Source organism: Dromaius novaehollandiae, chromosome 15 (genome assembly GCF_036370855.1).
Source record: "Dromaius novaehollandiae isolate bDroNov1 chromosome 15, bDroNov1.hap1, whole genome shotgun sequence".
Classification (NCBI taxonomy): Eukaryota; Metazoa; Chordata; class Aves; order Casuariiformes; family Dromaiidae; genus Dromaius; species Dromaius novaehollandiae.
Genome location: NC_088112.1, coordinates 12984038 through 13011344, shown reverse-complemented (window position 1 = coordinate 13011344; position 27307 = coordinate 12984038). Strand labels below are relative to the sequence as shown.

General features: G+C 47.6%; 2 protein-coding genes across 5 annotated transcripts in view; both read right to left on the bottom strand.

Annotated features, from left to right (window-relative positions):
- The window catches only part of CYFIP2 (cytoplasmic FMR1 interacting protein 2), a 59468-nt gene extending 48260 nt beyond the window's left edge, over positions 1-11208 (bottom strand). For 2 of the 4 annotated variants that reach the window (XM_064520924.1, XM_064520926.1), the window contains exons 1-4: positions 11066-11208; positions 3867-4007; positions 1671-1760; positions 1503-1580 (exon numbers count right to left, since the gene is read on the bottom strand). In XM_064520924.1, the coding sequence (XP_064376994.1) occupies positions 1503-1580; positions 1671-1760; positions 3867-3983 (285 nt within the window). In that variant the 5' untranslated portion in view covers positions 3984-4007; positions 11066-11208. Of the gene's footprint in view, positions 1-1502; positions 1604-1670; positions 1761-3866; positions 4008-4407; positions 4426-11065 lie in introns of those variants that run through there. The other 2 variants (XM_064520925.1, XM_064520927.1) reach the window with 2 other exon arrangements.
- A 3529-nt stretch (positions 11209-14737) lies between these two features.
- Positions 14738-27307, bottom strand: part of ITK (IL2 inducible T cell kinase) — a 33996-nt gene continuing 21426 nt past the window's right edge. The window contains exons 9-17 of the mRNA XM_026118551.2: positions 25425-25504; positions 24650-24786; positions 23823-23897; positions 22950-23121; positions 22000-22216; positions 21087-21151; positions 20878-20996; positions 17965-18122; positions 14738-17411 (exon numbers count right to left, since the gene is read on the bottom strand). Of these exons, the coding sequence (XP_025974336.1) occupies positions 17340-17411; positions 17965-18122; positions 20878-20996; positions 21087-21151; positions 22000-22216; positions 22950-23121; positions 23823-23897; positions 24650-24786; positions 25425-25504 (1095 nt within the window). The 3' untranslated portion in view covers positions 14738-17339. The remainder of the gene's footprint in view (positions 17412-17964; positions 18123-20877; positions 20997-21086; positions 21152-21999; positions 22217-22949; positions 23122-23822; positions 23898-24649; positions 24787-25424; positions 25505-27307) is intronic.

The following is a 27307-nucleotide window of genomic DNA, read 5'->3' as shown; positions in this document are numbered from 1 at the left end:
AGGGGAACTGAGGTCTGACCTTTCCTGGGGAATCACAAAGACAAACATCAGCACTGTCAGCCATGTGGAAATATGTTTTCCTGGCTCTCCAGAACCGCTGCAGATCCTTTTTGCACTAAGGTTAACACAAACGCACTGTATCTGCCCTGCTGCGCTGCTAGTCTGTGCTTGTACAGTGATCCAGTATGTGTTCACACTGCAGAAGACAAGCTTTGAGCTGGAGCCTGAATCACAAATTCAGTGGGCCGTGTGGGCAATCTTACTCATGTCTGTAGGTGTTCGCAGGATGAAGCCACCAAAATTCAGGCTGGAGAGAAAAGGGCTAGAAAACAGCTGAGAACAGAACTAGCAGTAGAGGAGGAGGATGTGACTGCGGAAAGATGCTGATAAAACTTGGGGGTAGATCAGGACCATCAGGTCCAGCAGCAAAGAAGGGCATTTGGAGGAGATCTGGCTGGGAAGCAGATATTCTCCTCTCAGGAAATTTTTCTGACGTACCAAAGTGCTCCTTCACCCACACTAACACAGCTACTGCACTTCTGGGGCTGCCATCAAGAGCAAGGAGTGCTCCAGAGTCAGGGCACCAGTCTGTGATGCTGGAAAGCCACCCTCAGCTGCCTGATCCACTTTATTCAAGTCAGGGAGATCCTGGGTCTACCTTATCTCAAAAGGACACTCTGTTCTCGCTGCTGGGCTGGCAATGATCTCTTCAGACACTGACAACAGTCCCACTCTAGACTGGGGTAATTCTTATTTGAGTCAAGACCCACTATACATTGGTATTGGGAAAGCATAATATAAACCAAATCTGATGATTTTACTCTCAGCTTCCAAAAACTAACAGCCTTTGCCTAAAGCAAACTCCTTCTCCCCGGAACATGAGAGTGAGAAATACTCAAGGTGAAGGACAAGGGAAATAATGACATTGCTCTAAGTAAAGCAAAGGCTATCCATTCTCCACCCAGAGAAGCAGATAGAGAGCCAAGTCACAAAACACCGCAATCCCAAGTAACAAGCTGGATCAGACCTGTGCTCAGCTGAGTCCTGTTGGCAACTGTGGGATAAGCAAGCTGGTAGAGCTGGGCTGAAGTTACACGAGGTGTGATTGCTTTGGGGAGTGGGAGGGGCTGAAGGAACCAGTAAATATATTTAAGGCAGTCAGCCCCATGCAGTTACTTCATTTGGGACTGGTATAACTTAGTTGGGAGGGTCTGCTAGGATCTCTTAGGGATGGAGAAGCTGTAGCTTTCAAACATGTGAGGTTGTAGAGCAGGTGTCCTCTGCTAGGGCAGCAGTACAGATCTATTTCTACCAAATGGCTGTTTACTGCTGAAATTTGTGGTTGAGGTTTCTGCCAGGGGGAGGGTAGTTTGAAGACTCAGGGTTCTCTCATTTCAACCTTTGCTTTCACTTCTGTTTTCTCTGCTTGTTTCTGTTTCTAGCCCAAACTAACCCAAACTGAAGGCAAAACTATCTAGCTGCCTTGGGAAGGGAGCTGGTACCTGGGGGATGGCTCGGGAGCAGCTCCTCCACGTGTAAAGCATCACGGCATACTCGTGGCCCTCTTCCAGCATTTCGTTCTGAAACACACAGAGAGGCGTTGCTGCAGCGGGGCTCGCGCCTGTGGCTCCGCACGGCTGCAGCGGCGCCGGGCTGCCCCGGGGACTCACCATGCTGGAGTGCACTGTCGCCTGCTCGATGTACCTGGCGATGCCTGTTACAAAGGCATTTCTGTCTTCAAAGTTTGTGTCGAAGTTAGCCTGTGGGTGCAACAGAGAAACAGGGATTAAAATGCTGCTAGTTGTTTTTTCACCTGATGTACTTTGACTTGGGAGCTTTTGGCCAAAGGGTTTCACAAGTATATCTGCCCTTCAGACAACCTGCCCTCCCAGAAACCCCCCAAGCAACTGCAGGCAGGAGCAGGCAATGGAAAACAGGAGGTGCTGGAAATCACTGGATCTCTAGGTCTGATGTAAATTTCTCTTTGTATGTGTGCACACATACACCGTGCGATACTGTTGAATCGCACATTTTCGTTGGAGGAAATCCTGCAGGTTACGTGTGTGAAAACATGGCAATGAAGACTGACAAGCCCTTGTAAAATCAAGCCAAGCCAGGTGGGGATTGGTTATAAGGAATTGCAACCATACAAAAGAGCAAACCTCTAGCGATTATGCTAAAGATATTTGTCCATTAACTGCAAGACAGATGTGGCCTCATTAATTTCTATTTATCCTCTGGCTGCTATGGGAAGACCACATCCTGTCAGCAGGAATTGCAAAGAATAAACACACAGAAAGGGCAGGGAAAGAGCTGTCTTTAAAAAAAAATATGAAAGTCAGCATCTCATCCAGATTCTATTATCAGCACTAGTGTTGCTCCTGCAAGCACATACTTCAAGGGTTGGTTTGGAAGCTGAGCTACTGCGTTGAGTCTGGACATGGGAATACGAAACTGCAAAGCAAGGCAGGGGATGAAAATGCAGCTCCTCAGCTGCTCTGCTGTAACCGCCCATTCACACGCCTTGGCACTTGGGCAATTCCCTCAGCGAACTGCAGGCCAGCATGCACACAAGTCTCAGATGCCCAGAGTTGCTCCTTTCAAGGTCATTAGCATTGCAGAAACCATATTCAACTCAATATCTGATTTCTTCAGTAGCTTCCAGCTTCTGAAGCTGGCAGCATAGACCCATGGCCACGAGGCTGTTTTTCCTAGTCCCTCAAGGACATCCCATGTGACATAAAAGCTGAGCCTGCACACGCATTTATGAGTAGCAGGAGAGTGTGCTAAATAGAAACCAAATATGATGTGGAAACAGGTTTGGCTAATATCTGTGGATCCAGTTTAGGCTAGGTTTCTAGGCTCAACTGCGTGCACGTGCTCGTGGCCCTGAAACAAGACTGTGCCATACAGCTGCACCCTGAGCTCCTTGCAGGACACAGGCCAGCAAACAATAAAAATTATTTGGTGAAGAGATAGGCTAAAGTGATATCCAGATTTTCCAGGGAGAGCTGAAATTTGAACAGTTCAGAAGTGCCTTTGGGTCTGATAACCTGTAGAGATGCTAATGCTACTGAACAAGCCCACAATCTGACCTGGTGAAAGAGATACTGTAATTTCAGAAGCCTGTGTACATGGCAAGGCAATCACTGTACGGGTGTATTTATACACTGCTGCGGCTAAGTCATGAAGACGGGCGTGGCAGGACAGAGAAAGTAACCCCATATTATATTTAACCCTGGGTGTGGTCTATAGGCCAGGGTGTGGTGGCCATGCAGTTGAGGCATCCCACCACGGATCCAAAAGCAGCAGTTTGAGCCTTGCCCTGGGATCATGCCAAGCTTTGCTTGGTCAGTGCAGTTGCAACTAAATCTGTGGTTGCTCAAACCAGCGAAGTGATTCTAGCTGCTGCCCTCCCTTGCCCGCTGTTAGCCACTGAGACTGGCAGCTCCAGTTGTGCTAATGGCATAGACCAGCCAAATTCAGGCAGAACTTCAATTTTGATCTACATTGAAGATGCAGGCACTACCGTAAGAAGCAACCACAGAAATATGTGCATTATAAAACACTGCTGCTATCACAAATCTTATCTGCTGCTTCATACTCATTCATGCACTCTAGTCCTCATTTTTAACTTCCTGATGTCTTGCTTAGGGTTCAAGACCTCTTTTACTAATCTCCACCACTTTCCTTTTAAAACCTCTAGGAGTGTATTTGTGGCTAGATTTGTTCTGAACATTTCCTTAAACCTGGTGTACCTGGAACATTTTGCATTAGTTCTCAAAGCACCATGCACTCCTGTGCTTTGCATGAGCTACCAGAACAACCCTCGCGGCCCATGCTGCTGTCGGGAAGCTGCACGGTACCTGGTACATGATGGAAGACGGAGGAGGTTCGATGCATGGCTGCTGGTCTGGTAGAGGCAGCTCCTCCAGTAAGTCCACATTGGACAAGGCATCCTCTAGCGTGACGTGCGTGGTCATGGTTCCGGCTGTTCAGTTTCCACGCTAAATCCAAAGGAAAAGAAAAGGTGATAGAAAAACAGCAGCCAGAAGACCGAGAAAACGTCAAAGGACAAAACTAGAACCACAACTGGTCTGCACTGCAGGAGACATTATCCCTGTGTAATAGTTTTCTTCTTCTTGTATATTTAACCTAAGTCTCTAAGTCCTCTCTCCTACAGTTCAATAACAGAAGTGGAACGCAGAGTAGGAGGAACACAGCCACCCAGCCATGCCCTTCACTGCTTTACTCTATGCAAAGCTACTTAAGACACAAAACTGGATGCTGCAGTGCAGCTAGAGCAGCCTCGGGTAAAAGTGTGCGCTCCAAAATGCAAGGCAGTGCTATTAAAAACATCTCTAGAAGCAGCATGATTAGAAAAGTATGACCAACACCGAGACTCACACGGTCTTTCTCGCACAGCTGGGACAACGCTGGAAGCTGTAAACAGCAGATCACGTTCTCTGGGGTGAACCGGAAAACACCGAGTTCTGCACCGTTAGGCTGTGGCAGTGTGAGCAGCAAAAAAAGAAGCTGAAGTTGGGAAAAAACCCACTCTTTTGCTGTCCCCTGCTTCTGCCACACACACAGTGTCCTCCCAGTCCTGGCCTACAGTGGAGCTGCTGATGGCAGCGTCCTGAGACGGTGCCACTTACCGGGGAAATACTCAGCAGTAACCACGAAGCAAAATGCTTCTGAAAGAGCTCCCCAGCACCTGCCTCCGTTCTGTGCCCCCCGCGCGGACCAGCTAACGGGAAACACAGGACAGACACCTCCATGCCCCCTCTTCCTCCTGCTCTTCACCTTGGCAGCAAGCCTGCTAGCAGGCAGGGACGACCGCTATCATGCCGGCGGAGCTCTTGTGTAACCAGAGCCACAGGGCTTCCCTAGTTAATGCCTAATCCGCGTGTGAGAGCTGTGGCTGACCTAGAGTGCATCTCCTAGAAAACTGCCCAGCTGGATTTAAGCATTTGCAGTGACAGAGAACTTGCTTTAAATATTGATGTGTTCAACTAGCAAATCCATCCCTCCCCCCCAAAAAAGTGCACCTTATTTCCAGTCAGAGCCTGTCTGGTTTCAAACGTGAGCCACTGAGTTTTTCACTTTGGCCTGCAAGACAGTAGAGCTCTCTGCTGCCCAAGTTTCCGTCAGATACTTACAGACTTCAGTGTAAGCACCCTGCAACCTTCTCCTTTGCTACACCACGCAGACTGGGCTCTGACTGCCTCGGTATAAAGTGTGTTTCCCAATCCTTTAATCATCTCTTTTGCTTTTCTGGGAGCTTGAACCAATTTAGCAACTTTTTTGCTGAAAGGTGGACACCGTAGCTAGGCGCACAGTTCCAGCGGCATCTGCACAAGTGCCCAATACAAAATCAGCACAACCTCCCTTCTTACACACAACCACAGCACTCCTCTTGGCCGCAGCTGCTCCGTAGGCGCTCATATTCAGCTGATTATCTGCCACAATTCCCTCAGGTCCTCTTTTGCTTTTTTTTTAATTGAGTCACTGTTTCCCAGAATATAAGTTTGCCTTCCACATCCAGCACTGGGAGCATGGAAGAACGAGGATTTCGGCATGTCCCTAGATAGACATGCATGCACCCGGCGAGGAACACAGCCAAGGGTGATGCACGGCGTGCAGTCCCCAGGCAGCTCGACACTGTGGGAGGGGAGGGCTGAGCCTGCCATGGCGCCTTTTGTCACCATCGCTGCCAGCGTGCACGGGCAGCAAGAAAACGCACGAGCCTGGCAGAACCCGTTTCCCCTCCACAGCTGCCACCCCGAGGTACCAGGCAGCTGAGAAACGGGCTTAGGTATCTGCATAAGGTAAGCGTTTGGGGAAGAAAGATCTCAAACAGCCCCTTCCTGGCTTGCTCAAATTTCTGCTTCCTCCTCCATCCCCTTCTGCTAAAATTGCTTCCTGTTACGAATTATAGCAACTGTCAAAACCGGCCATTACGCGCTGGCACGCCGCAGTCAGAAGCAGCTTCCTCCCCGCCTGCGAGAGCCCCGAGCGCAGCTCTGCGCAAAGTGGCACGGCTCAGCCTGCCCAGTCCGGGGACCTTCCTGGCTTTCCACCACTTTCCAATGTCATCCTCCAGTGAGGATGCCCTCCTGGACCTTCCTCCGGGTGCCCAAAGCAACACCCCTCGTGCTCGCACTTGAACACACAGCTCAGGCTCGGGAAGGCGAAACCCCTCCATTTCCTACATCTGCGGATTGTGGGTGTTCGCTTGGGCTCATCCATCATTTCTCTGTAAGTCAAATTTTAAGGCCACTTGTGCAATTTGTCAGCAGTCTGCCATAATCAAAGACTCCTCTCCAAAAACCGTGTGGCACAAAAAGAACATGTTTAAGAGTCTCTGCCTCGAAGACCTCATCGTCACGTACAGGAAGAGGCACAGCGTGTAGAAATAACACAGCGAAAAGGAAGCACAAAGCAACAGCGAGGGAGCAGTGCAATTGGCAGTGGCACAACCCATGTCATGTGTTGCCACCGCTGAGCTGTGTGTGAGCACCAGGATCCAGACAGAAAAAAACTGCAAGTTTTGCGGGTTGAATTGATGAGTTTTCACTACAACGTCCTTGGGAGTCACTGGAGAAAGGCTCCGAGTTTCGTCTCTAAGGTTCTTAGGGATGACAGTGAAACCGAAGGAGACGAGGGAAAACGTGGGGTCTGCCAGGACTTTCCCTGGGTCTTGTGCCCACGCGCACCGCGGCAGACAGGCGCCTTCACAGCCGGAGTCCCTCCGCCGCAGACCCAACACCGCGTTGCCCACTGTCCCACAAAAGCTTTCCAAAACCGACACGACGGAGCTGGCAACAGCAGCCAGTCCTCGACCCGGCCATGCGTGGCACATCGGCCAGCTAACGCCGCCCCACGCGCGCCGTGGGCGCTGCTCCGGCTGGGACAGCGGGGGACAGGGCCACCAGGGCCGGCTGCCTTATGGAGAGGGGCCTGGGCGGCACGACGCGGCCTCGCGCTGGTGGTGCTTCACCGACGGTGCTTCCCGTGCCGGCCATGCTGTCGAGAGCGGCCCGCAGCAGCGCACGCAGAGACGGGGCTCTTGGGTTTCGCCAGCACGTGTGCAGCGAGGCAAGGCTTGCTTTTTCTTTTTCACGCAGGAAACATATCCTGCCTGCGTGGATGTAAACACAGCCACTGAGGCCGCTAAAAGCACTCGCTGAAAACTGCTTTTTTTTCTGCATACACTGCCACTGATCAGAGAAGCCAAAGTCCCTTCGGCCCTATGCATCTCTGCAAAACAGCTGAACGTGAGCCTGGCAGGACCTAACACCACCTCAGCAAGAGCCTTTTCATCTGGAGTGCCCCAAAGGTGATTTATAGCATTGTGCATTTTTCAGTTACCAAATGCACTTTCAACCATGGCCAGGTCTCCTTGTCAAAAGCCACCAAAGCGTCACGCTGCCTTTTTCCCGCTTGTCCTCCGTGATGACACCCGCAAAACCGCAGACAGCAGAGACCCAACTGGAGCACCGCGACTGCTGCTTCCCCTGCTAATCGCTGCGGCTAATTAGACCTGCCCATACCTTCTGTCTGCCTGCTATGCAAACTGCCTTGTTCCATCTTCTGTCTGAACTGCAAGGCCTTTGGCAGTCTCTTATCTGTTACAGAGCAGAATGACACGCACAAAGGGACCGAGGCTTCTCGGCACTGCAGGAAGGAGAGACGCGTTCATACAAACACGCTGCCAAAACGCAGCCAGCAGGTAATGCTCCATATTGCCTGTGCTAGCACAGAAACAGCAAACTCAGCGTACAGAGAGCAGGGCAAAACCCTTCCACACGTGCCATCGTTCAGAAAAGCAAAAGGCCAGGCAGAGCTCCTAGAGATTCACCAATCTCATGCCCAAAGGACTAGAAATACAAGCCGCGTGCTGCTCATCAGCTACCTCTGTACAGCTCCGAAACAGCATCTCTGGAGCAAGCACAAATTCACATCGCTCCCCAGTCCGCTGCCCGCCTGCAGGCTGCCCGCACTAACACCCCGACGAAGCACTGATGCCCAGGCCCTGCGGCATCCATGTGGGGCACAATCCTGCCACTCCTGAAGCCAAAATTAAGAGTTCCCATATGGTGAATCTGTCCTGCGAGCAGCCTTGGGGCCGGATTTAACAGACAGCATAGGAAGGCTTTACGGAGCGAGGACACACTGCCTGGATGTCTGAACTTGCAACCACAAGGCATGTCCTACCTTTCACGCTTACATGCTTGCCCAGCAGTATCTTTGCAACCTCATCCTCTCCACAGCCATGCACCGAGGTGAATAAAGAAGTCTTTATTGCCAGAGCAGCTCAGGGGAACAAAGGGAGAATTTTAAATTCAGGGCCATAATGAATACGTTGCACGCGTGTGCAGTGGGTGCCGAAGCTGTACGGCAGGGAGCTACGGGGAAGCGGCACAGGTTATTTCAGTCCTGCAGCTTGCCTGCTCCTACAGAATAGATTCATGGTGGAGCTGAGATAGCTATCAAGAGCGGGAAAGGAGGAAAGCAATGACAGCAGTTGCCCTCGAGACTGGTAACAACACAGCGTCCAAGCAGTGGCAGGCGTGGGGGGAGACCCCACAGGGGGAGCAGCAAAATGACTCTTGTGGGGGAGATGGCAAAATGGAGAAAAAGGACAAACTTCTCTTGGTCATGCGCTGGCCACCTTCTCTTCCAGCTCTGATGCCCAGTCCCTGGGAAATGTGGGAAAGTCACTTAATTAGAGCATTTCTGGTACACACTGCCCCGCAGGAAGGGCAGGGTATATGTTCCTGGCCAATAACATACTTTTAGCCAAGAAGAGTAACTGCAGGGTGCAAAAGCTTAGTTTGACCCTCACCTAAAAAGCATGGGATGAAAGTCCCCTGTGCTTTAGGACACATGCCTTCCCTCCCTCCTTACGTGCCCTAAGAAGTACTTGCAACTTCAACCAGCCCAACAGGCAGGGGGGTCTTTGCACGAGCAAATACAGCCAGGATGAGCAAGGCTGGCAGAACTGGGCTCCTGCCTTACACAGGCACCTATGTTAATAACTGTAAAATTATCCTTCTTGTTAAAAAAGGAAACCAAACTGCACAACACCTGAAGGTGTTTTTCTGTGTCTCTGTTCTGCATTTTCTCCCATCCCCTTAAGGCTGAGTTCCAGACTGGCGTCGTCTTCTCTCTCATCAACAGAATTATTTTGGAATTTATTCCTTGTAGAGTAGCTTCATCAAATTTTCCTGGTGCCAATGAAAGAGGGTCAAGAGTTGTTTCAGGGAGCTACATTTCCAATATAGCTGAGAGATTCAGAGCAAGTTTACAAGCAATCTCCATTGCTGACAGTTAAAGCACTTCTTGGGAAATTAAATCGTACAAAGACAGCATTGTTAACAGTTGGCCAATTACTGAAAAAACGAACCTTGTCTTTTCCATGCAGAGATGAGAATTGTTTGTTAATAACATCATTATTAAAAATTCAGCATAGCCTGGTTTGCTCAAGAGACCTTGGTCAGAAAATGGAAGATTTTTCCAGATTCCTTGGGCTTCATTAACGACAATTAACTGTACAGAGAAAGGGAGAAAGGGATTCTCCTTTGTGGGAAATTACCCGAAGATTATATTGCTGTGACAGACATCCAAACACAGGTCTGATCGCCCACCACAGTGACTAACCTCCGACAACTGTCATAACGCCACACGCACCAGCGTGCTTTTCCTTTTGGTTTCCAGGCAGGGCCGGGGCCGTGGCGAGTTAGCGACCGCGCACAATTTGGTGAGATCTCTGTTATCCGAAAGCCGCGGTTTGAAACCCCCACGCAGAGAGTAACAGATGGCGAAGGCGGACAAGCTCTGCCGCTAGCAGCGGTATCCTCTTACTCGGCAGGACCCCAACGTCTGTCCCCAGACACCCTCCCCCCTCCAAAACCAACCGGCACAGAGGACTCGCCAGCACGGAGGGTTTAGTATGTGCTGCTTTTTCTCCTCGCCGTTCCCTTCTGATGCCTTCAACCCATGGAAATTTCCTGTGAAATCCTTTCATTGCTTTCCAGGTGGGATGTGGCTGCCCCCCCGTGAACCCATCGCCACCACCTCGGTTTGAAAGTTCAACACAAAGAAACGCTACCGGGGCACATCTCCGTCGTGGACTGCCTCGCGCGCGGAAAACCAGACGGTCTGCGGCCCAAAGGTTTCGCCGCCTCCAACCAACGCCAAAGCACCAACCTCGAGAAATCTGCGAGAGCCGCGAGTTCCCCAGCGCTCAGGCCCATCATTCCCGACCCCATCGCTCCCCCCTCCCCTCGCCTCCCCGAGGGACACCATTTTTAAACGCTATTGATGATGGGAGCACCAGGGCCACCTCCCGCTCCTCGGCCCGGCGCATCCGCCGCTCCTCCATCTCCTCCACCCCCATCTCTCCCGTGCGGAGCATCGCTCCGAGCCCAGAGCTGCCATTGCCCGTGCAGAGCATCGCTCTGAGCGCGGCGCTGCCATTGCCTGCGCAGAGCATCGCTTGCAGCCCAGCGCTGCCCCTGCCCTGCGGAGCATCGCTCCGAGCGCGGCGCTGCCATTGCCCGTGCGGAGCATCGCTCCGAGCCCAGAGCTGCCATTGCCCTGCGGAGCATCGCTCCGAGCCCGGCGCTGCCATCGCCGCCCGCGGCCGGGCCTGCGGCGCGTCCCAGCCCGGGGCCCGCCGCCCTTCCCCTCCGCCGCGGGGGGATGCGGGCAGCCAGGCGGGGTTGGGGGGGAGGCGATTTTGAGTCTTTTCCCCGGCGTTTTGCAATCAGCGCAGGGAGGCTCGATACTGCAGGTGGCTCGAGGCATTGTGGGATACATCCGCGCACCTCCCGGCGCCGCCGGCCTCCTCCGCGCCGCTGCCCCGGGCGGCAGCACCTGCCCCGGCCCGGCTCCCGCGGCCCGCTGCGCCCGCGCGGGCGGCCGAGGGCGGCGGGGCCGGCGGGCGCAGCCCCGCGCAACCGCGGGGGGGTGGGGGTGGGATGATGGGGCCGCGCAGCCCCCGCGCAGCGCAGCCCCCGCGCAGCGCAGCGCAGCCCCCCGGCCCGGCGCCGCTCACCTGGCGCTCCGCGGGATGCCGCGCCGCTCCGCGCCGCCCGCACAAAGAGCAGGAAATGGCTGCAGCAAGTGCACTTCCGCGGCTCTCCGCCGGCCCCTCCGCACGGCGGCGGGGGGAGCCCCGGCCCCCGCCGCGGGAAGGGGCTGGAGCCGCGCGGGCGGCTCCTCCCCCGGGCAGCGCGGCGATGCGCGGCGCCGCCGCCCCCGCGCAGGGGCGGCCGCATCCCCCCGCGCCGCCCGCCGCTGCCCGCCGCGGCCCGACCCCTGGCACCGCCGCCCTCCGCGGCGACGAGGAGGGCGGCGGCGTCTTGCCGAAATGGCCGGGGGGGAACGGCTCAACCCCGGTGTCTGGCCGGGAAGGGCCGGGGATGCTGCTGGCGGCGGCTCCCGCAGCCCCGGGCAGCGCTGGGTGAACACAGCGAGGTGCCCGGGGGGCAGGACCGGTCCCCATCTTGCTCTGCAGAGCCTGCGGGGTGCCCGGCTGGCCGGCTCCGTGCACCGCGGGGGCTCGCACCGCAGATAGGTTCCTTTTTAATACTGCTTTAATGACAGTCCTATTCCCATGATACATATAAAGCCTTGGTTCGCCGAGCATGTGAGGGACGAAAACCAGAAGATGATGCCTTTGCTCAGCGCTTCAAGCCTCTTCTGAGTCGGCACTACGTCCAAAAGGTCTTCCTTCTGGCGTTTTTGGCATTTGGCATTTTTTCAGGGACAAGCTTCCAGTTCTTTTGCTCGTGCTTCTTTTTAAAGCTCCAATGCAACTGTTCAGATCTAGTGTGAAATGCAAACTGGACCCCTTACAACCTCCAGAGTAACATCCGTGCATGCTGATTGATGCAAACCTTGCAAAGGGCTTTCACTCATTTTTCGGCAGCCCTCATAGGCTCGGACACTGCTCCCTGTTAAATAGGCTTCAGTGGATATCCAGGGACTGTTGAAAACCCAGTGCATGTCTAGATAAATTTCTGCAGTGGGCCCTGGCAGCATCTCTTTCCTGAACATCAGCCTATGCTAAAAATGGACTAGATGTGTACCTTTCCTGGATTCAAATAACCACTGCCAATTCCTAACCAGAAAGCCTGCTGCTCTGTTGTCCATGACAGCTTGGGTCTGAGCTCGCTCAGGAGCACACACTCCCCGGTATGAGCTCTGGGTACTTGCTGGCTCCGCAGGGAAGCTTGGACACTGGGTCTACACTGTAGCTCTGCTGCGATAGGTAGAGTGGATGCACTCGGCTGGAGGCACTAGGGTCTGCGAACTCCAAAAGCAGCAAGACAGAGTCTTCAAAACTGTCTTCATTTAAATAGCACCACACCTGAGAAAATTTTTAAATAGCAACTCTAGGAACAGACCCTTCTTCCTTCCCCAGTGTAGCAGTCTTCTACCTCAGCTTTAACTGGAACATTTTGCAGCTCCTTTTACTATCTGTTGCTTGTCAAAAAGATTCAGTAAATTAGCATTCTTACTGCAGATCCAAGAGATTTAACAGCTAATATTACTCTGAGGCCATGGGTGAAACAAGGTCAGTTCAAGAAAATTGTGGCAGTGAAAACTGTTGTGATTTTTTTTTTTTTTTTTTTTTTTTAGGGTTTAACTCATTCCCATTGTCAGCCAGGCTAAGGGTGATGAGAGTTCTGTGACTACTATGACATTATTTTAATTTTCTACACTGTGTTGTCTTAGATCGTAGAATAATAGAATAAGCTTCTTTGTATTTGTCATGCAGGTCTCTTTGCAAAAGAGGAAGAACGCTAGCGAGGAGCAGGCCACATGCAGATACAGATGTGTGCATCAGCCACAGTGTGGGCATCACCTGTTTGTGGGTGTGGATGCGAGAGCAAGATATAGTGTCAGGGTGTTGTGAGGTGAACAGAACAGTACACATGAGCTTGTCTATACAGGGAGAATTAGCAGATCCTTCCACCTGAACCCCACCATGCTGCAGAGAGCAGAGTTCAGAGAGCACAGACGGAGCCACGCATCACGTGGGAACGTATTCACTAAAAAATGTTTCAGGAAATTTTGGGTTTTTCCAGGCCAAATTTTTCTGTCTTCCAGCTATGAAGGCAGATGTCTCAGTGCTTTCTCAGTGTGCAAGTCTGGACCTTCTAATTAGGAACAAAGCACTAGGAATAAAGAACTAGGGAAAAAGGAAATTACCCCCTGGAACAAGTGGATACTTGTGGATATTTAGTGAAGAGCAAATGAATATTTATTGGAATGCTTCCTAAGTGTTGCAGTGCATCTAATCCCACAACTGGAAATGTTTGAAGGAAGACTGGGTAATGCACGATTTTGGGAAGTAACTTTGTGACTCTGGTAGTTCCAAGTGCTTCCTGTAACATGTCAAAACCTACACTATCATTGGGTTTATTGAAAGAAAGGTCCTCAAAGAACAGATAAAGAACAGGCAGGATGGGAAGAAATTATATGTCATTGCATATGGAGCTCAGTGCTATGTATCAAATATAGATTAAATATTGATCAGCCTCCTGGAGTCGTCAGCCCTCTCCCACAGAGTGTGGAGATGAAAAGCACTTACATGCCAGGGTGGGAGCGCAGCTGGCTCCAGCACCAGCAGCAGCAGCATGGGACCAGTACCTCTGTATGGGCTCTTCATCCCGCTCTCCTCTGCAGGTGGTTAGTAAAAGCAGAGCAAACAGGAACAGGGACCTCTGACCAGGCGAGCTCAGCTTTCAGGGAGGCTAGCAGCACCAACAACCACCACTTCCCAGGGGTGACCACCATGTGCCCAGGAAAGCCCTTGTTATAGCTTCAGAGGAAAGCTAAAGTTGCTTCACTCCATCCACTGGTCTCCACAGAGAAGCGTCAACCACTCTTTCTGGATGAGGTTACTGCTTGACTGCCTTTTCCTACGTCGGCTGCAAACCTGACCGTGCCAGCACTTGACCATCACAGCAGCAGGTCAGGAGCATGCTGGGACCATGGCTAGGCTCTGGCCAAATGTGCAGTGTAGACAGAGCTGTGTACCCACCACCTTTGATAACCAGCTGTGAGAAGCAGGGACAAACACTGGCCAAGCAGAGAGTGTTGAACTGGCAAAGTAAGAATGGTTCAAACGTTCAGTGCATTGGAAATACTTTTGAAGGAGACAGAGAAGGGTTATTCTCTTTGCTGCAGGACACAGCTGATATTCTCACCTCTGCTTTGTGGGGAATGTCTGTATTTAAGCCACATGAAGTGCACAAGACTAAACTTGCCATATAAACTGCTATGGTGGAAGAAGACTGTTAGCAGTGTGTTAGTATCATGCAGTTGTCACAGTATGGCACCATCATTTTGAGATTCTTCAAGTATCTTGTAAATATTAGCCGGCAAACATCATCTGAGAGCATTCAAATATTATTATCCCCATTTTACAAAGACCCAAAGAATTTAAAGCCGTGACACTGGATGTTCAAACTTAGAAATCTATGTGTATGTGTCCATATAGTAAATTCACCCAATTTTCAGAGTTTCTGAATACTTACTAATCCCAGCGAACCGAGCACATAATCTAACCCCAGAACATAGCCATAAGTCTGGGGAATGGATGTATTTCATAAAGCAGAGCAGGCTTGTTTGTTTCTTGGCGGGAAGGATTTCGAGGAAGGGCAGGTGGTATGATTATAACAGCATAAGCAGTGTTTTGCATTTATGTTAGCACATAGTGAAAGCCACAGTTGGGACATGGCAATTTATTGTTTTTAAAAATATGTATTGTTTACATAGAAATTCCTGCAAAAGAAGATCTGAACATAACACTTCACAATATTATCTTGTGCAACAGTAACTAGCTAATAAATATTACATTTACCTCATCTGAACATAAATATAGTCTCCAAAACACTGCCTAGCGGAGCAATATTGCTGCTGCTTAATAGCAGCTTCCTCAGGGCTAACAGATCCCTCGCTCCTACCAAGGTGGAGGCGGTGGCATGCCAGAAGCTTGACTTTGCAAGCCACAGCGAGAGTGCCTGCGCTCAGGGAAGAACTATTCAGAGTACTCCTGGGGTTATACGGATCCTCTAAGTGCAACCTGGACTGGGGGGAAAAAAAGGGGTTTTGGCCAGGTGTCCTCCAATCTAGTTGTAGATGTACAGTGCCATGTGCTTAGGGCTACTGAAAACCTCACTGACTAAATGTGAAATTTCGCACCACAGGAACATGGCAATGGGTTAACTCAGACTAAAAGGATGAGGGGAACAAAGAGCAACTTGGCTTATGTTCACTGTAGGCAACAATTCAAAACCTGTTTATAGGTGCTCATATTCCACCTATTGGTTCAGACTATCATGATATTTTTGGCAGCAGTCCTGACTTGAAGGTAGCACTCTGATCCTGCGTTTCGGTATGACCCACCTCTGGTCTGAATTTTAGGATTCACTTTGCCTAGGAGAATCAGTCTGGATGATATTTGTAGAAGTAAAACAAAATAATGTGGAATTAAAGCAAAGTAGGAAGATGTATAAGATAGGAACTAGTGCCTTGCTCATATTCATAGAGTTGAAAAGATATTCTGTCTCACAAAAGCCAGCCTAGAACAATGGGTCTGAAAAATACCAGTAATAAAACCTCTTTCTACGAAGAAACAGTTTGACACAGGATAAGTGAGATCATGGGATTACAGTATTTCCTTGTTCCATTTCTGCTGGCAAAAATCTCTGAACTCAGCTTCTGTAATGACATCAGAACCTGTTGCTGGAAGGTTGCAACTCAAAGTTTTTGTAAACTGCTGTCGCATAAGGTTTACTCATGTCTTAGCTTCTCCAAACAGAGGAACATCAAAAATACATACTGCATATATACACATATCGTGCACCAGTCCTCTTGACTTCTCTAGTTATTCTTAGTGCTCTGCAGAAAGTCCTGATCTTATATACAAATTCTGCAGGATGCTGACACCCACACTTTTGCTTTCGAGATCAATTATGTCAAAACAATGTCTCTGTCTTGCAGTAAAAAATGTAGATTTTAACTGAAGTACCAGGAGATAGATACTGTCTACACCTTCTTCCACTGCTGCCACATAATGTGGAACTCAGCATGAAGTGCCCAGACAGTCCACCTCATGCAGAACTTTCTTTCTTTCTTTCTTTTGTTGATTGTGACCGTTCCTAGAGGATTCACCAGTATGTTCAGAAGAGAGAGAGAAGGCTTTCCTTGCGATGATTCAGTTACTCTTTGGAGTGGGAGAAAACGTTTCTTATTATTGCTGGAGCGCTGAGCACATAGTCTGCAATGTTTCAGTCTCGTGGCAATCCTTCTGGAGCACTCTGGCTCTTTCCTTCCAAACACACTAGTTCAGGAGGAGGTTCCTGTGCCTTTCAGATATCAGATAATCAGATCATGGGATGCTGTCTCACCCTGGACCATAGCACTCTGCACTGCTGAGTCCCCCCATACTCATTGGTGGATTTCCTTTATCTTCTGATGTTGAAAGACTGAAGAAAAATTTGATACAAACTTTAGGCTTTGACCTTTTCCTACCAATTTACATTACATTCCTACCCATTTACATTAGAGAGTCCCATTTTCCCAGTCACTATATAACACAATGTATTATATGTATAACACAAATGTGAGAGTATTTCAAGACTCTTCAACACATTGCTGTTTCTCTCCTTTCCTTACAAACTCACATGCACATACCCCTTCAGCTTGCAGAGTACCAGAATCCTGTTCTTGTTATGCCACAGTTTCAAAGAAAATCATGCAAAGGAAGAACAAAACCATCTTGAAATATCAACATCAAAAATGCAATGACTATATTCAGTCTGTTCCCTTGTGTCCCAGGCCTATTTCTGTTGAGAGCTTTCAGGTCCAGCCCACTCTGAATTAAACAGCCATAGAAATGTCTAATTGTTCCTCCTCAGTTGAAGACTTTTTTTTTCCCCCAGGGAAAGCCTTCATTTGGGAGTTCTCAGGACTGGAATAGCAATGTCAGATATCTTACTTTTGAGACCACATCTTCATGAGAAATAGACTTGCTGGACTGTGTGGTTCCGGAATCTGTGCTGAATAGCTGGTTCTGCTTGTAAGATTTGTAACCATATTTCTGGCCGAACCAAAAGTCTGTGTATGTCTGCTCTCTGGAAGACATGAGGATATCTGGTCTGTCTGGAATTAACAGCCTCTGCCCTTTCCTGCTGTCCCAGGAATTTAGCAAGTGTCTTTGGTGAGAGGATTCCTGTTAATGCTTTGTGTGGGCAAAATCCAACCATCTGTCCTCTCAGGACGCTGTTAGCTTCACATAGTGGCCAGCGTCATGATTACAGATCAAACTCAGAGATTTCACTCAGCTGATACAGCAGAACAGAAAAGGAAGGCCGGTCATCTTTCCTCTGTGCAGGGGAGAAGGAGAGAGAGAGAGACTATTAATGTCAGCTTGAGAGGAATGTCCAGATTAGGAAAGAAAACCTTGTGAGGAAACTGAGTATTATCAAAAATCAAATCCATTCTTACAGAGAAAATGCCAATGGAAGGATGAGTTTTATTGTGTGTAATGTTTCTTTTCTACTAGCAGTGCATTTTGCCTGGTAGACACTAAGCACCTTCTAATGGGTTGGCTGTCATTTATACCATCCATATTAAAACTAAGCCCTACAAATACATAACTTTCTTAGGAAGAAAACTGTTGAATTAACTTGAGTTAGGTGAACTACATAGACTTCTCAGTGAAATGAAGACAGTCTACAGAGACAGCAGCTTAAATAAGAGGCAAAGAACCTAGACTTTAACTCAGCTTGCTAACTCAGATGAAAGCTGAAAACTGCCTCACCTCCAGGAGTTTATCTTTTGATAGCATATGAAGTATATACCCGCTCCTCCGGAAAAGATTATGAGGCAGAGAACTCTTGTCTTTGAGAATTAGGGCTTTCTCATTAAAATACTAACCATGCTCCAACAGTGGCTCATGACCTCATAAATGGCCTTGGAGGCCAACTTGGGTTTGTAGAGCCGGAAACCTGCATTGATTTCTTCCACCACTTCTCCATTGGTGCGATTCTCATAGGGGATTTTACCTTCACTGAAGACCTCCCACATCAGCACTCCTAAAACAGACAAACAATGAGAATAATAACAAAGAAGCAACAATAAAATCCTCAACAGGCCCACAGCCAGCTTCCACCTGCTCTTCTCTGCAGCTCACTGTTGATGTCTGTTACTTGAAAAAGCTTTTTCACTCAGATTCTGAGAGCAGGCCCTTGCACAGCTATACAGTTTGAGGATGCCAGCAAAAATCTCTGCCCAGCACTGAATTGCGTGGAAGTCCCAGTTTGCATCAGCACAAGTTGGTCTTCTCTACGTCATACTTCATGGCAGACTCTAGCACAACAGGGACTTCTTTCCCCACTGAGTCAGATGAAGTCTAAGAGCAATATGTGTCAGAAATCAGTGTGCTGTTTGTCTTCTCCCAGAAGCCCCCTCCTTCCTCTTCCCATGTGAAGAAGAGGCAATGCTAGTGAATGTACTCCATCCAGATGTGTAATGAGGAAAAGAGAACTCTCTTTTTGTCACTGATGAAGTTTATCTATTTTTGCTTCCAGTTAATCACATACAAGAGAAGTCACCAATATTCATGCCAACAGTCTGTCCTAAACCAGAATATGCTTGTGTTTTGGCAAGACACAGGAGCAGAAAAGCAATATGAAATACTCCATTTCTGTTAGTCAGCTTAGCCTCAGTACTGGGTTCTCCTCATCTGCAAAAATACCAGGTTGTGTGATTCACTGAGATAAATTCATGTGCAATCACAGTGGGATTTCAAAGGGATTACATCATGTATTCTTTCTTTTCCTACACACTCCAATAATTTGTTATGATTCCTCTTCAGAGTAGTAGAGAAACTCATGCCATTATCTAGTGGGGTGGAAGAGAAACAGGCAAAGACAAAATGACTACAAAACATGTTGCAGTTGGCCATCAGAGAGGCTCTGCAAATGGCATGAATACAAGGTGCTTGTGTTAATATTAGGCCTGATTTCTTTGGTCACTTAACATGACTGTTTTGGTAAACTGTGTTCACATTGTCATATTAGAAGAAAGAGATAGGCAGGCAGATAGACAGAATGATCTGAAATAAAGGTGTGTACCTCCACAGTCAGCTTTGCTAAATAATGCCCACTTTTTAGCCGCTAATTCTTAAAATAGGAAGATGCATAGAGACTACTGCCCTTCACCAGTGATACTGGCTGTATTGCAGAATAAGCCAAACAGTTGTACTCCCTCAGTGTGCAGATTTCTAGCATTGGGAATTTCTCACACCCATTTTTGTCTCTTGGGCACAGCAGGATTTCAGCCCTGGCAGAAGAGATGAATGGGCTGCAGAGCAGCAGAGCAGAAAGATTCTCAGAGTCATGAGACCATGACATGACAGGGGAATCCTCTTATGCAAACCCCACTGGATGGGGAGATAATAAGTCAGACAGATGTATGACACTGGTGTCTGCAAATTTCCCGAGGAAGGCCTGACCAGTGCAAACAAACCTCACAAGTACTTCATTTAGCCCTGAAACTGGAGTGACCCAACTTCACCCAGCTTGGCTTAACTGAAAATCAAACTGAGCATGCATTTTGGAGGCATCTGGCTCTTAAAGGGGCCCTAAATGAAAGTTATCGCTTACGTTAGTGTACAGGCCAATTTATGGTTTGTGAAGCAGAAGAACATTCTTACCAAAGTAGCATTTCTGTCTGTGTCACAGCCACTTTCCTGTAAGGTGTCATAGCTAGCTCCACTGGCAAATGTTGTCCCTTGTTATTATGTGATAAGTGCTGACAGCCTCCTCAGCATGCCAGAGGACACAGAGAAATGGTGCTCTCTGACGCGTGTCTGGATTGGGTTCTCAAAGGAGCTGAGTGGGTCTGAGCACCCAGCGCCCACTGCAATGCTAATAATCTACCACAAAAATGCATAAGCTCAGTGAGTATGAAATGCACAGTAGAGCACAGTAAAGTGAGAGGGAAGCACAGCATTCACAGGCACAGGCTAGCAAAGGTTATAATCCTACATTATTTACTGCTAGGCCCAGAGCTGAGTGGCGCCCCATTGACTGTGTGCTGTGCACAGCACACTGCACTGATTCATTCTGCAGTAGCATTATTTGCATGCTAGCTGGAGATGGGCCAGATACGTTAGCGTGCCAGATCAACAGGCCAGGGAACAGCTTTTGTTATCTCTAGTGCCAATGACTGGGGAAAAAAATACAACAGCTTTCTTATCTATGAGGGTCCAGAAGGGAGACCAAAGAACAGAGGCAAACCATAAAACAACGTATCAGGGAGCAGGAAATTAGGTGAGAAAAAGTGTGGGCAGTGAAATAATATTTTCAGATTGACAAAAAATAAATGGAGTCAGCAGAGCAAACTTTGAACGACAGTGGGTATGAACAAAGCTTCACTGCCTGGGACTGACACTCAGAGAGATGAACTGCCTAAATGTCTCTCCTTTGCTTTCTTTATATAACCTTGCCAGTGATTCTCCAGCCTTTTCTTGGACACTCCTTCTATATCGGCATGGAGTAGAGAGTGCTATTTGGTATCGTATAATATTGCACAGATACAATAGATTAAATTAACAGTATCTGCAGTGTTTTATAGTGTCTAAGTAGTTTACTATTATTTCTATTATTTACTATTATTTCCTCCCTTTCACTTAAAAGATTTGGGCTTCTTTTTCTAAGCCATTATTCAGGCAAAACACTATTGGAACTGAGTAAATGTACTGTTTGGGAGATTTTACTTAAAGATTGAGCACTTAGGCTTTTTTGCATTTGATGAATTTTTTACATTTTAACTAGAGATTCTTACCAAATGACCAAACATCAGATTTGGTGCTATAGTTGCTGTAGGAGAAAACCTCTGGTGCAGACCATTTGACTGGAAACTTGGTACCTGTGGAGCTGGTATACTGATCATCAAGGACAAACCTGGAAAAGGAACAGAAAGGAGTATGCTAAGTAATCCCCAAGTCCACGTTACAGCCTTGCAGGGAGTGTGTGCAGCCTCTGCAGCGTTACCTTGACATCCCAAAGTCCGACACTTTGACTATGTGCGATTCCCCCACCAGGCAGTTCCGAGCAGCCTGCAAGAAAAGAAGGCATAAAGGCAAAAGGGCAGTGCCGAAAGACTGTTACAGTCACTCCGTCACTTTTCTTTTGATAGATCAGATAGTGCTTAAAAATAGGAGAATAAAAGTGATACTACACCACATGAAGAGGGTGAGAACTTGAAGTTCTCATGCTGTCTGTACATTTTACACTCAGCGTGTTCCTGTTGCCAAGAAAGCATCCAATCATGAGTCTCACCTGCAGGCACTTCTTGCCCACAAAGGGCTGAGGAAGAATCTAAAATATCCACAGTCCACAAGGATCCACAATCCTTGCTCCCCTAAGGAATTGGCAGCAGTGACTGATGCAGTTCGACTGAACATGAGACAGCAGCTGCCCAGTTTGTGAAAAGCAATGAATTATGTATTGCAGAGGTCTGTGTCTGGCCATTAGAACTCCTACTTAATTAAAAGGATTATATCAGCAATGCATGTTTGTGCATGTGTAAGAACAGCACCTGCTGGAGGCTCTCGTCTTTTTGGCATCTCCACTGACTTTAGACATGAAGAGAGGCTAGTCCCTGGGAGCTGTGGGAGCTGGGGCCCTCAGGGAGAAAGAGTCCACTCAGAAAATAGCTGAACTTTATGCCCTCCTTTCTTCTCTCCCAAACGCAATGAAGGGAAATAGATTAGTGCACACTCCAGAAGATGCTTTTTTTCCCCTTTAGTATTGATGCTGCTTCTGCAACAAGGGGAGATACAACTGGCAGATCCTCTGCCAATAGATAGGCAAGAAGAGTCTGGAAACTGAAATTAGGGAAGGGAGAAAGCACAGGAAAAAGCCCAGCTGGATCAGAGAACAAGCCTATCTGGGGCAGACGTACCAGGTCTCTGTGGATGACTGAATTTTGTTCCAGGTAAGCCATTCCTTCACACACATCTTGGCACATCCCAAGCAGGGTTTCTTTTGAAAAACTGCCCCGTTGGCTCCTGAGGTAATCCGACAAGCAACCATGCTCCATGAACTCAAACACCAGGCATATGGGAGTTTTCTCAAAGCACACTCCATAAAGCTGGACTAGTTTGGGATGAGACAGCTTCCTGTAGGAAGGGGAGGAGGGAAGGTGGAGAAAGGAGGCTGAAATCCGCTCAGTCCTTCTGATCTTACAAAAAGTTCATTATATGACAACTGCTTTGTTACCCTGCTGCACTCCTCTGTGCAAAGGCCAACCATGAAAGCCAAAAAGAGAAAATGTGTAGACCAAGTCTAACTTCAATCTGGTTTGGCATTAAATATCATCCTGTCTCAATAGTAATAGTCACCGAAAGATTTTTCTGCACAGAAAATAATCCAATCAAACAAAAAATCCATTTCTTTTTATTTTGAAGACAGAGAAATATAAAGCTAGCAAATAAAGTCAATAAAGCCAAAGAGAAATATTTTCAGTTGTGCAAAGCAGAAAAATTTGGGAAGTAAGGCTTTTCAATAAAATTTACCTCAAGTTTTATGAAATTTCTTCATCCAATGATTTTTGACAAAACGAGTTCTATCTCCAGAATACACCACGAAGAAATTCTGCCTTCCAGAACAGCAGAGATCTGGAAGACCATTCTGGATATTGATAGACTTATGCGCACAGTAATTCATCTACACTTTGAATTGCCCTCCCTTGTAACCACTAGAACTCACAGGTCTCTCACTATATTTTTTAGATAAATAGTAGATAACCCAGGATTAAATGCCCTACTCAGATTCCTGAATGTTATCACAACACTTTGATTCAGTCTTGTGAATCCTACAGAGACCTATTTTATTGGTGAAACTACTACTCACATCATGACTTTAGCTTCTTCAATGAAGTCTTCTTCAGACATTGCTCCTTCACGAATGGTCTTTATGGCTACTTTTGTCTTGTCCAGCAAATAGCCAAGGTGGACCACCCCAAACTGCCCACTGCCAATTTCCTGTACACAGGTGAGCTCACAGGGATTTATGACCAATTTTCCTGTTGATCATAAGGGAGAAAGAATAAGGATCTAAAAGTAAAATGTCAAAGAAAAAGCTCTTGTAGGTTAAACATTGAAACAGGAATCAAAGTGAGACTTTCTGGCTCTGCCTCACGTTGTCTGTCTGACCTTTAGCAGCGCATTTAACCAGTCCAGGCTCCCATTCATGCTCAGGAAGACGGATAAAAACTTCCCCCTTCTTTCCCTATTTGTCTTGTCTATTCAGTTCTTCAGGGAGGATTGTTTCTACCATGTATATGTGCACTATTAAGCACAGCATGCTTCTGAATTCCTTGATGTCCCCAAGAATTACAATAAAGATAATACCAGTAAAATTCTGTAGACAACTATACACAAGTGCAAGCATCTTTCAGCTTTTGTCAAGCTGAGCTGGGCGCTTGCTCCCATCACCTTTGTTTAGCATTCATTCCTGTATCTATTACTGACTTTAATGAGACCCTAGAGTGCTCAGCATTTCCCTCAAGGCATTCAGGACCTTGCAGGATCAGCTTATTCAGTCATCAATAGTAATGACAGAGATGATAATTTAGGGAATGGTTCCCTGTAAAGACTTGAGGAAATCTATGTACTGCTGGGATAGTCACATGAATATTCATCAATACCCATGGGAGTATTCAGGATCATCCAGCTAACCAGGCAGGAATGTGATCCCCTTATGGTAAAAAGAGAAACTCCATACCGTAGCTCAGCCCTGCAGTGATTGGGGCCTTTTTTCTCCAGGAACAGACGGCATATCGCAAACGAGTAACAAGACCTGAATAACAGAGTAAAAGATGGGTTCCAGTTATTGTCACTGTCATGGGAAGTGCAACTGTCATTACCCTATAACGGAGACTGGATACTGGAAGCAGATTTATTGTACTGAGTTCTCAGCTCCACTTGAGGGCAGCTGAACCTCTATTCAGACTGTGATTTCCTGCCTGCTCAAAGGAAGCCAATTCTAACTAGTTTCTGCTTATTTCTCTGTCACTGAGTATGAGCTCTGAGTCTCTCTTAGCTCTGATGAGATGCCAAATTGTACCTTTAATTTGTAGGATATTTTGGAAGCCTAAGGTTTCCGTTGGTACATTGGAACTGTAGGGCTGGAAGACTTGGATGGCTATGGATCCTGGCCATGTCCCTAACTTGTGTCAAGTGAAAGCCCAGGGAAATATCACCTCCTGGGAAAGAAGGCACTGCTGTGTAACTCTGCAGGCAGCTTGGCCTGATACTGGTGACACACCTCCATGAACTTCCCAGCGAGTGAAAGTCAGCATGGCATCTGCACCGGTCACACCCAGTCTTAAAAAGAAGGACCCACCAGAATGAAGGTGCAATGCTAGAAGCAAAGCCAAGATGACCATTTTCCTACCATCCAAGTGCCAGGATAAGTGAAAGAAAACGTGGTGCCATTTAGCATTTTGTTGTAAGGGCAGAAGGCTTGAGAGCCTTTTTTTGCTCAAAACAAAGTCACCTGGCTGTGTGGTAAAATGGCATCTCCCCTGGTCCGTGTCTGCCTTCACTCACCTGCTGCATTGTGCTGATGGTAGTGGATGAGGTCAGGGATACAGTCAAACACATGCTTTTCTGCCAAGTAATACCTCTTGGGAAAGTCATTTGTCTCATTGATGTGATAATGCTTTATAACGGGATTGTTGTCTGTGCTGAAAAAGATGAGGTTTTGTTTAAGGAAAACTATTTGCAGTAAAAAGATAGCAATTGCAGGGATAAAGGGAAGGGGAGAGGGCAAGCAAAGGGGACCTTCCGCACACGGAAAGAATGAGAGAGGAGCAAGCAGTGAGCTATGATTGCTAATGAAAGCAGTGTACTTGTGTGTACTCTATCACTCATAGATGGTCTCATCTCTAGAAAGGCTGAGGTTTCCAGATAAGAGCAGGTTGAGTACTAAGGTTCTCTGCTGCCTCTTTCTGAAACAAAACTTTCTGCCCCATCACGGAAACCCTTTCACTAGTCCTGTATTATGCACCTCTGATTAGATTGGCTTACAGTCCACGTTGATCCTGCAAACACTTTAGCTGTGGGGACAACTTCATCACAAGTATAACCCCAGTAATTTCTAAGGGACTACAGGCAAAAAATTAGATTCAGGGAGAAGTGGAGCCTTTAACAAACTGCTTTGCGAATGGCAGCCAACATTTCTGCTTTTTTTTGGAAGTGTTTATCATTTTCATTAGCCTTCTGCTCTCTCTTTATAATGCCAAAACAACTACAGAGATTAAACTCTCAGAGAAGTCATTTCATTGATGTAATTGATGCGAAAAGCTGTTGAGCTCAGCTGTACCTTAATGCTTTGGTGAAAACAGAGACTGTGTACATGCCAGGCTGCCTCGAATCTCTCACCATGAAGGCACCTTCCTTACCCTGCAACAGGAGCAAAGCACAAAAAATTGGTTAGAGGCATAATGGAAAAAAAAGCATGCTGTTGGCACAGCTCTGCTCGTCTTAGCCCTGTCTACTGCTCTGTCATGAAGATGTGCTAAACATATAGGAAAAAAAATGAGCCACCAGCTCATTGACAGAGGTTGCTCCTTTCCATGCACAGCTCTGATGTGTGCCCAGAACCTACTGGTACACCCAGCTGGTCTCTCTTGGGTGCCACATATTTTTAGCTCAGTTTCCGGAGGAAATGAGTCTTATGTGAGCATGCTGAGTATGTGTGGGTGTGGGTACACATGAGAATGTGTCTCTCGGTCCCTCTGAGCGTCTGCCCTAGAAATTTTGAATCCATTGATCGATTTCAACCTTATTTGACAGAACACTGGTGATATTAAGTTCACACAAGCTTCATGAAAATGGGCAGCCAAGTAGAGAGGCAAACCCCTCTGAGTGTCCTCCACCAAGAGAAGAGCTACAGAACGAGCATGTTAGACACCAGAGAATCCATATATGAGAATATGAAAGATAATTTACAAACGCCCCAGAAATGGGGAAGCTTTGGCAAAATCTTGCTGTTTCTTAGATACCCCAGTCATCCACTATCTAAACATAAAAGCTTAGGAAAGCTCTACTCTGGCACTCACAGAACTGTTTTCAATACTAATTTTTCACTGTGATTGTCTTCTACTGATCTGAATGCTAAAATGCTTGAGAAGTATCACAGGCCATGATCCTGTAATGCAAAGCATTAATGGATCAGATGGCAAGGGAGAAGGTTTAACATCACTATTTGGATGTAATGCACTGTGCTGACTGACCTCTCTTGATAATAAAAATAGCATTTTTCTTCTGTTTGCAGATAAAGATGCCTTTCATCTGGCATCCCAAGGGCCTGATTATTTAGTTCTCTCCTTGGCTTTACATGGTAGATTTCTTCCATTTGTATATGTCCTCTCTCCAACTCCAATCTATAAACATATCCACCTTCAAGTGGACTTTCTTCGTTTCAACACTGTCTTAGTGTTTGCAGTAGACAACACAGAAAGCAGGAATGTCTGCTGTCTGATATAACTGGAAGAATTAGATCTATCCACCCACAATACCTGGTGCAAAACTAACCCCCCAAATGCACCCTGCCTTGTCCTCTTTCCTGATTCCCCAGCTGTTTGATCCAGTCTGCTGGTAAACACTGGGGCCAAAACTGCTACTGGATCCCCTATGTATGAACGGCTGTCTTTAGTGAATGACTCTGCCCAGCTGAGACTGGGCCGCTGAGTTATAAATCCTCCAGGGCTCTCTCTTTACTGTATGTCTGTACAATGTCTACTCTATCTGTACAATACAGTATCTGGCACAGAGAAGCTCTAAAGAAGGTGTCTGGATGCTGCTGTTAAAGTGTCTGTATTACAAATAGTGAGGGCTTTAGGACTTATCTCCCTGGAAGGTGTGGCTTGTCCTGAGAAAGTCCTGAGGCATATTAATTTGGGCATGGCACCTCTCTAATGCTGTATGTGACCATGGTCTCTACAAGTTGCGCTGTGTCTGGCTGCTTCAAAGTACAGGCAGGAGAGACACAGGGTTGCTTGCACAGTTAGACAAGTACTGAAGACAGCACCCTGCATGCATTATTTTAAGCACTGTTCTTGCCCTTCCTTCTTGCCAAAGACCACTCACAAGCTTAGTTTCATTTTCTGGAAAAACTGTGAGGGTGGAGAGGTTTCGAACCAGGAATCTCCACAGCCACATGAGGCTAGTTGCCACAGAAGTGTGGCACTGGTAGGACCAAAA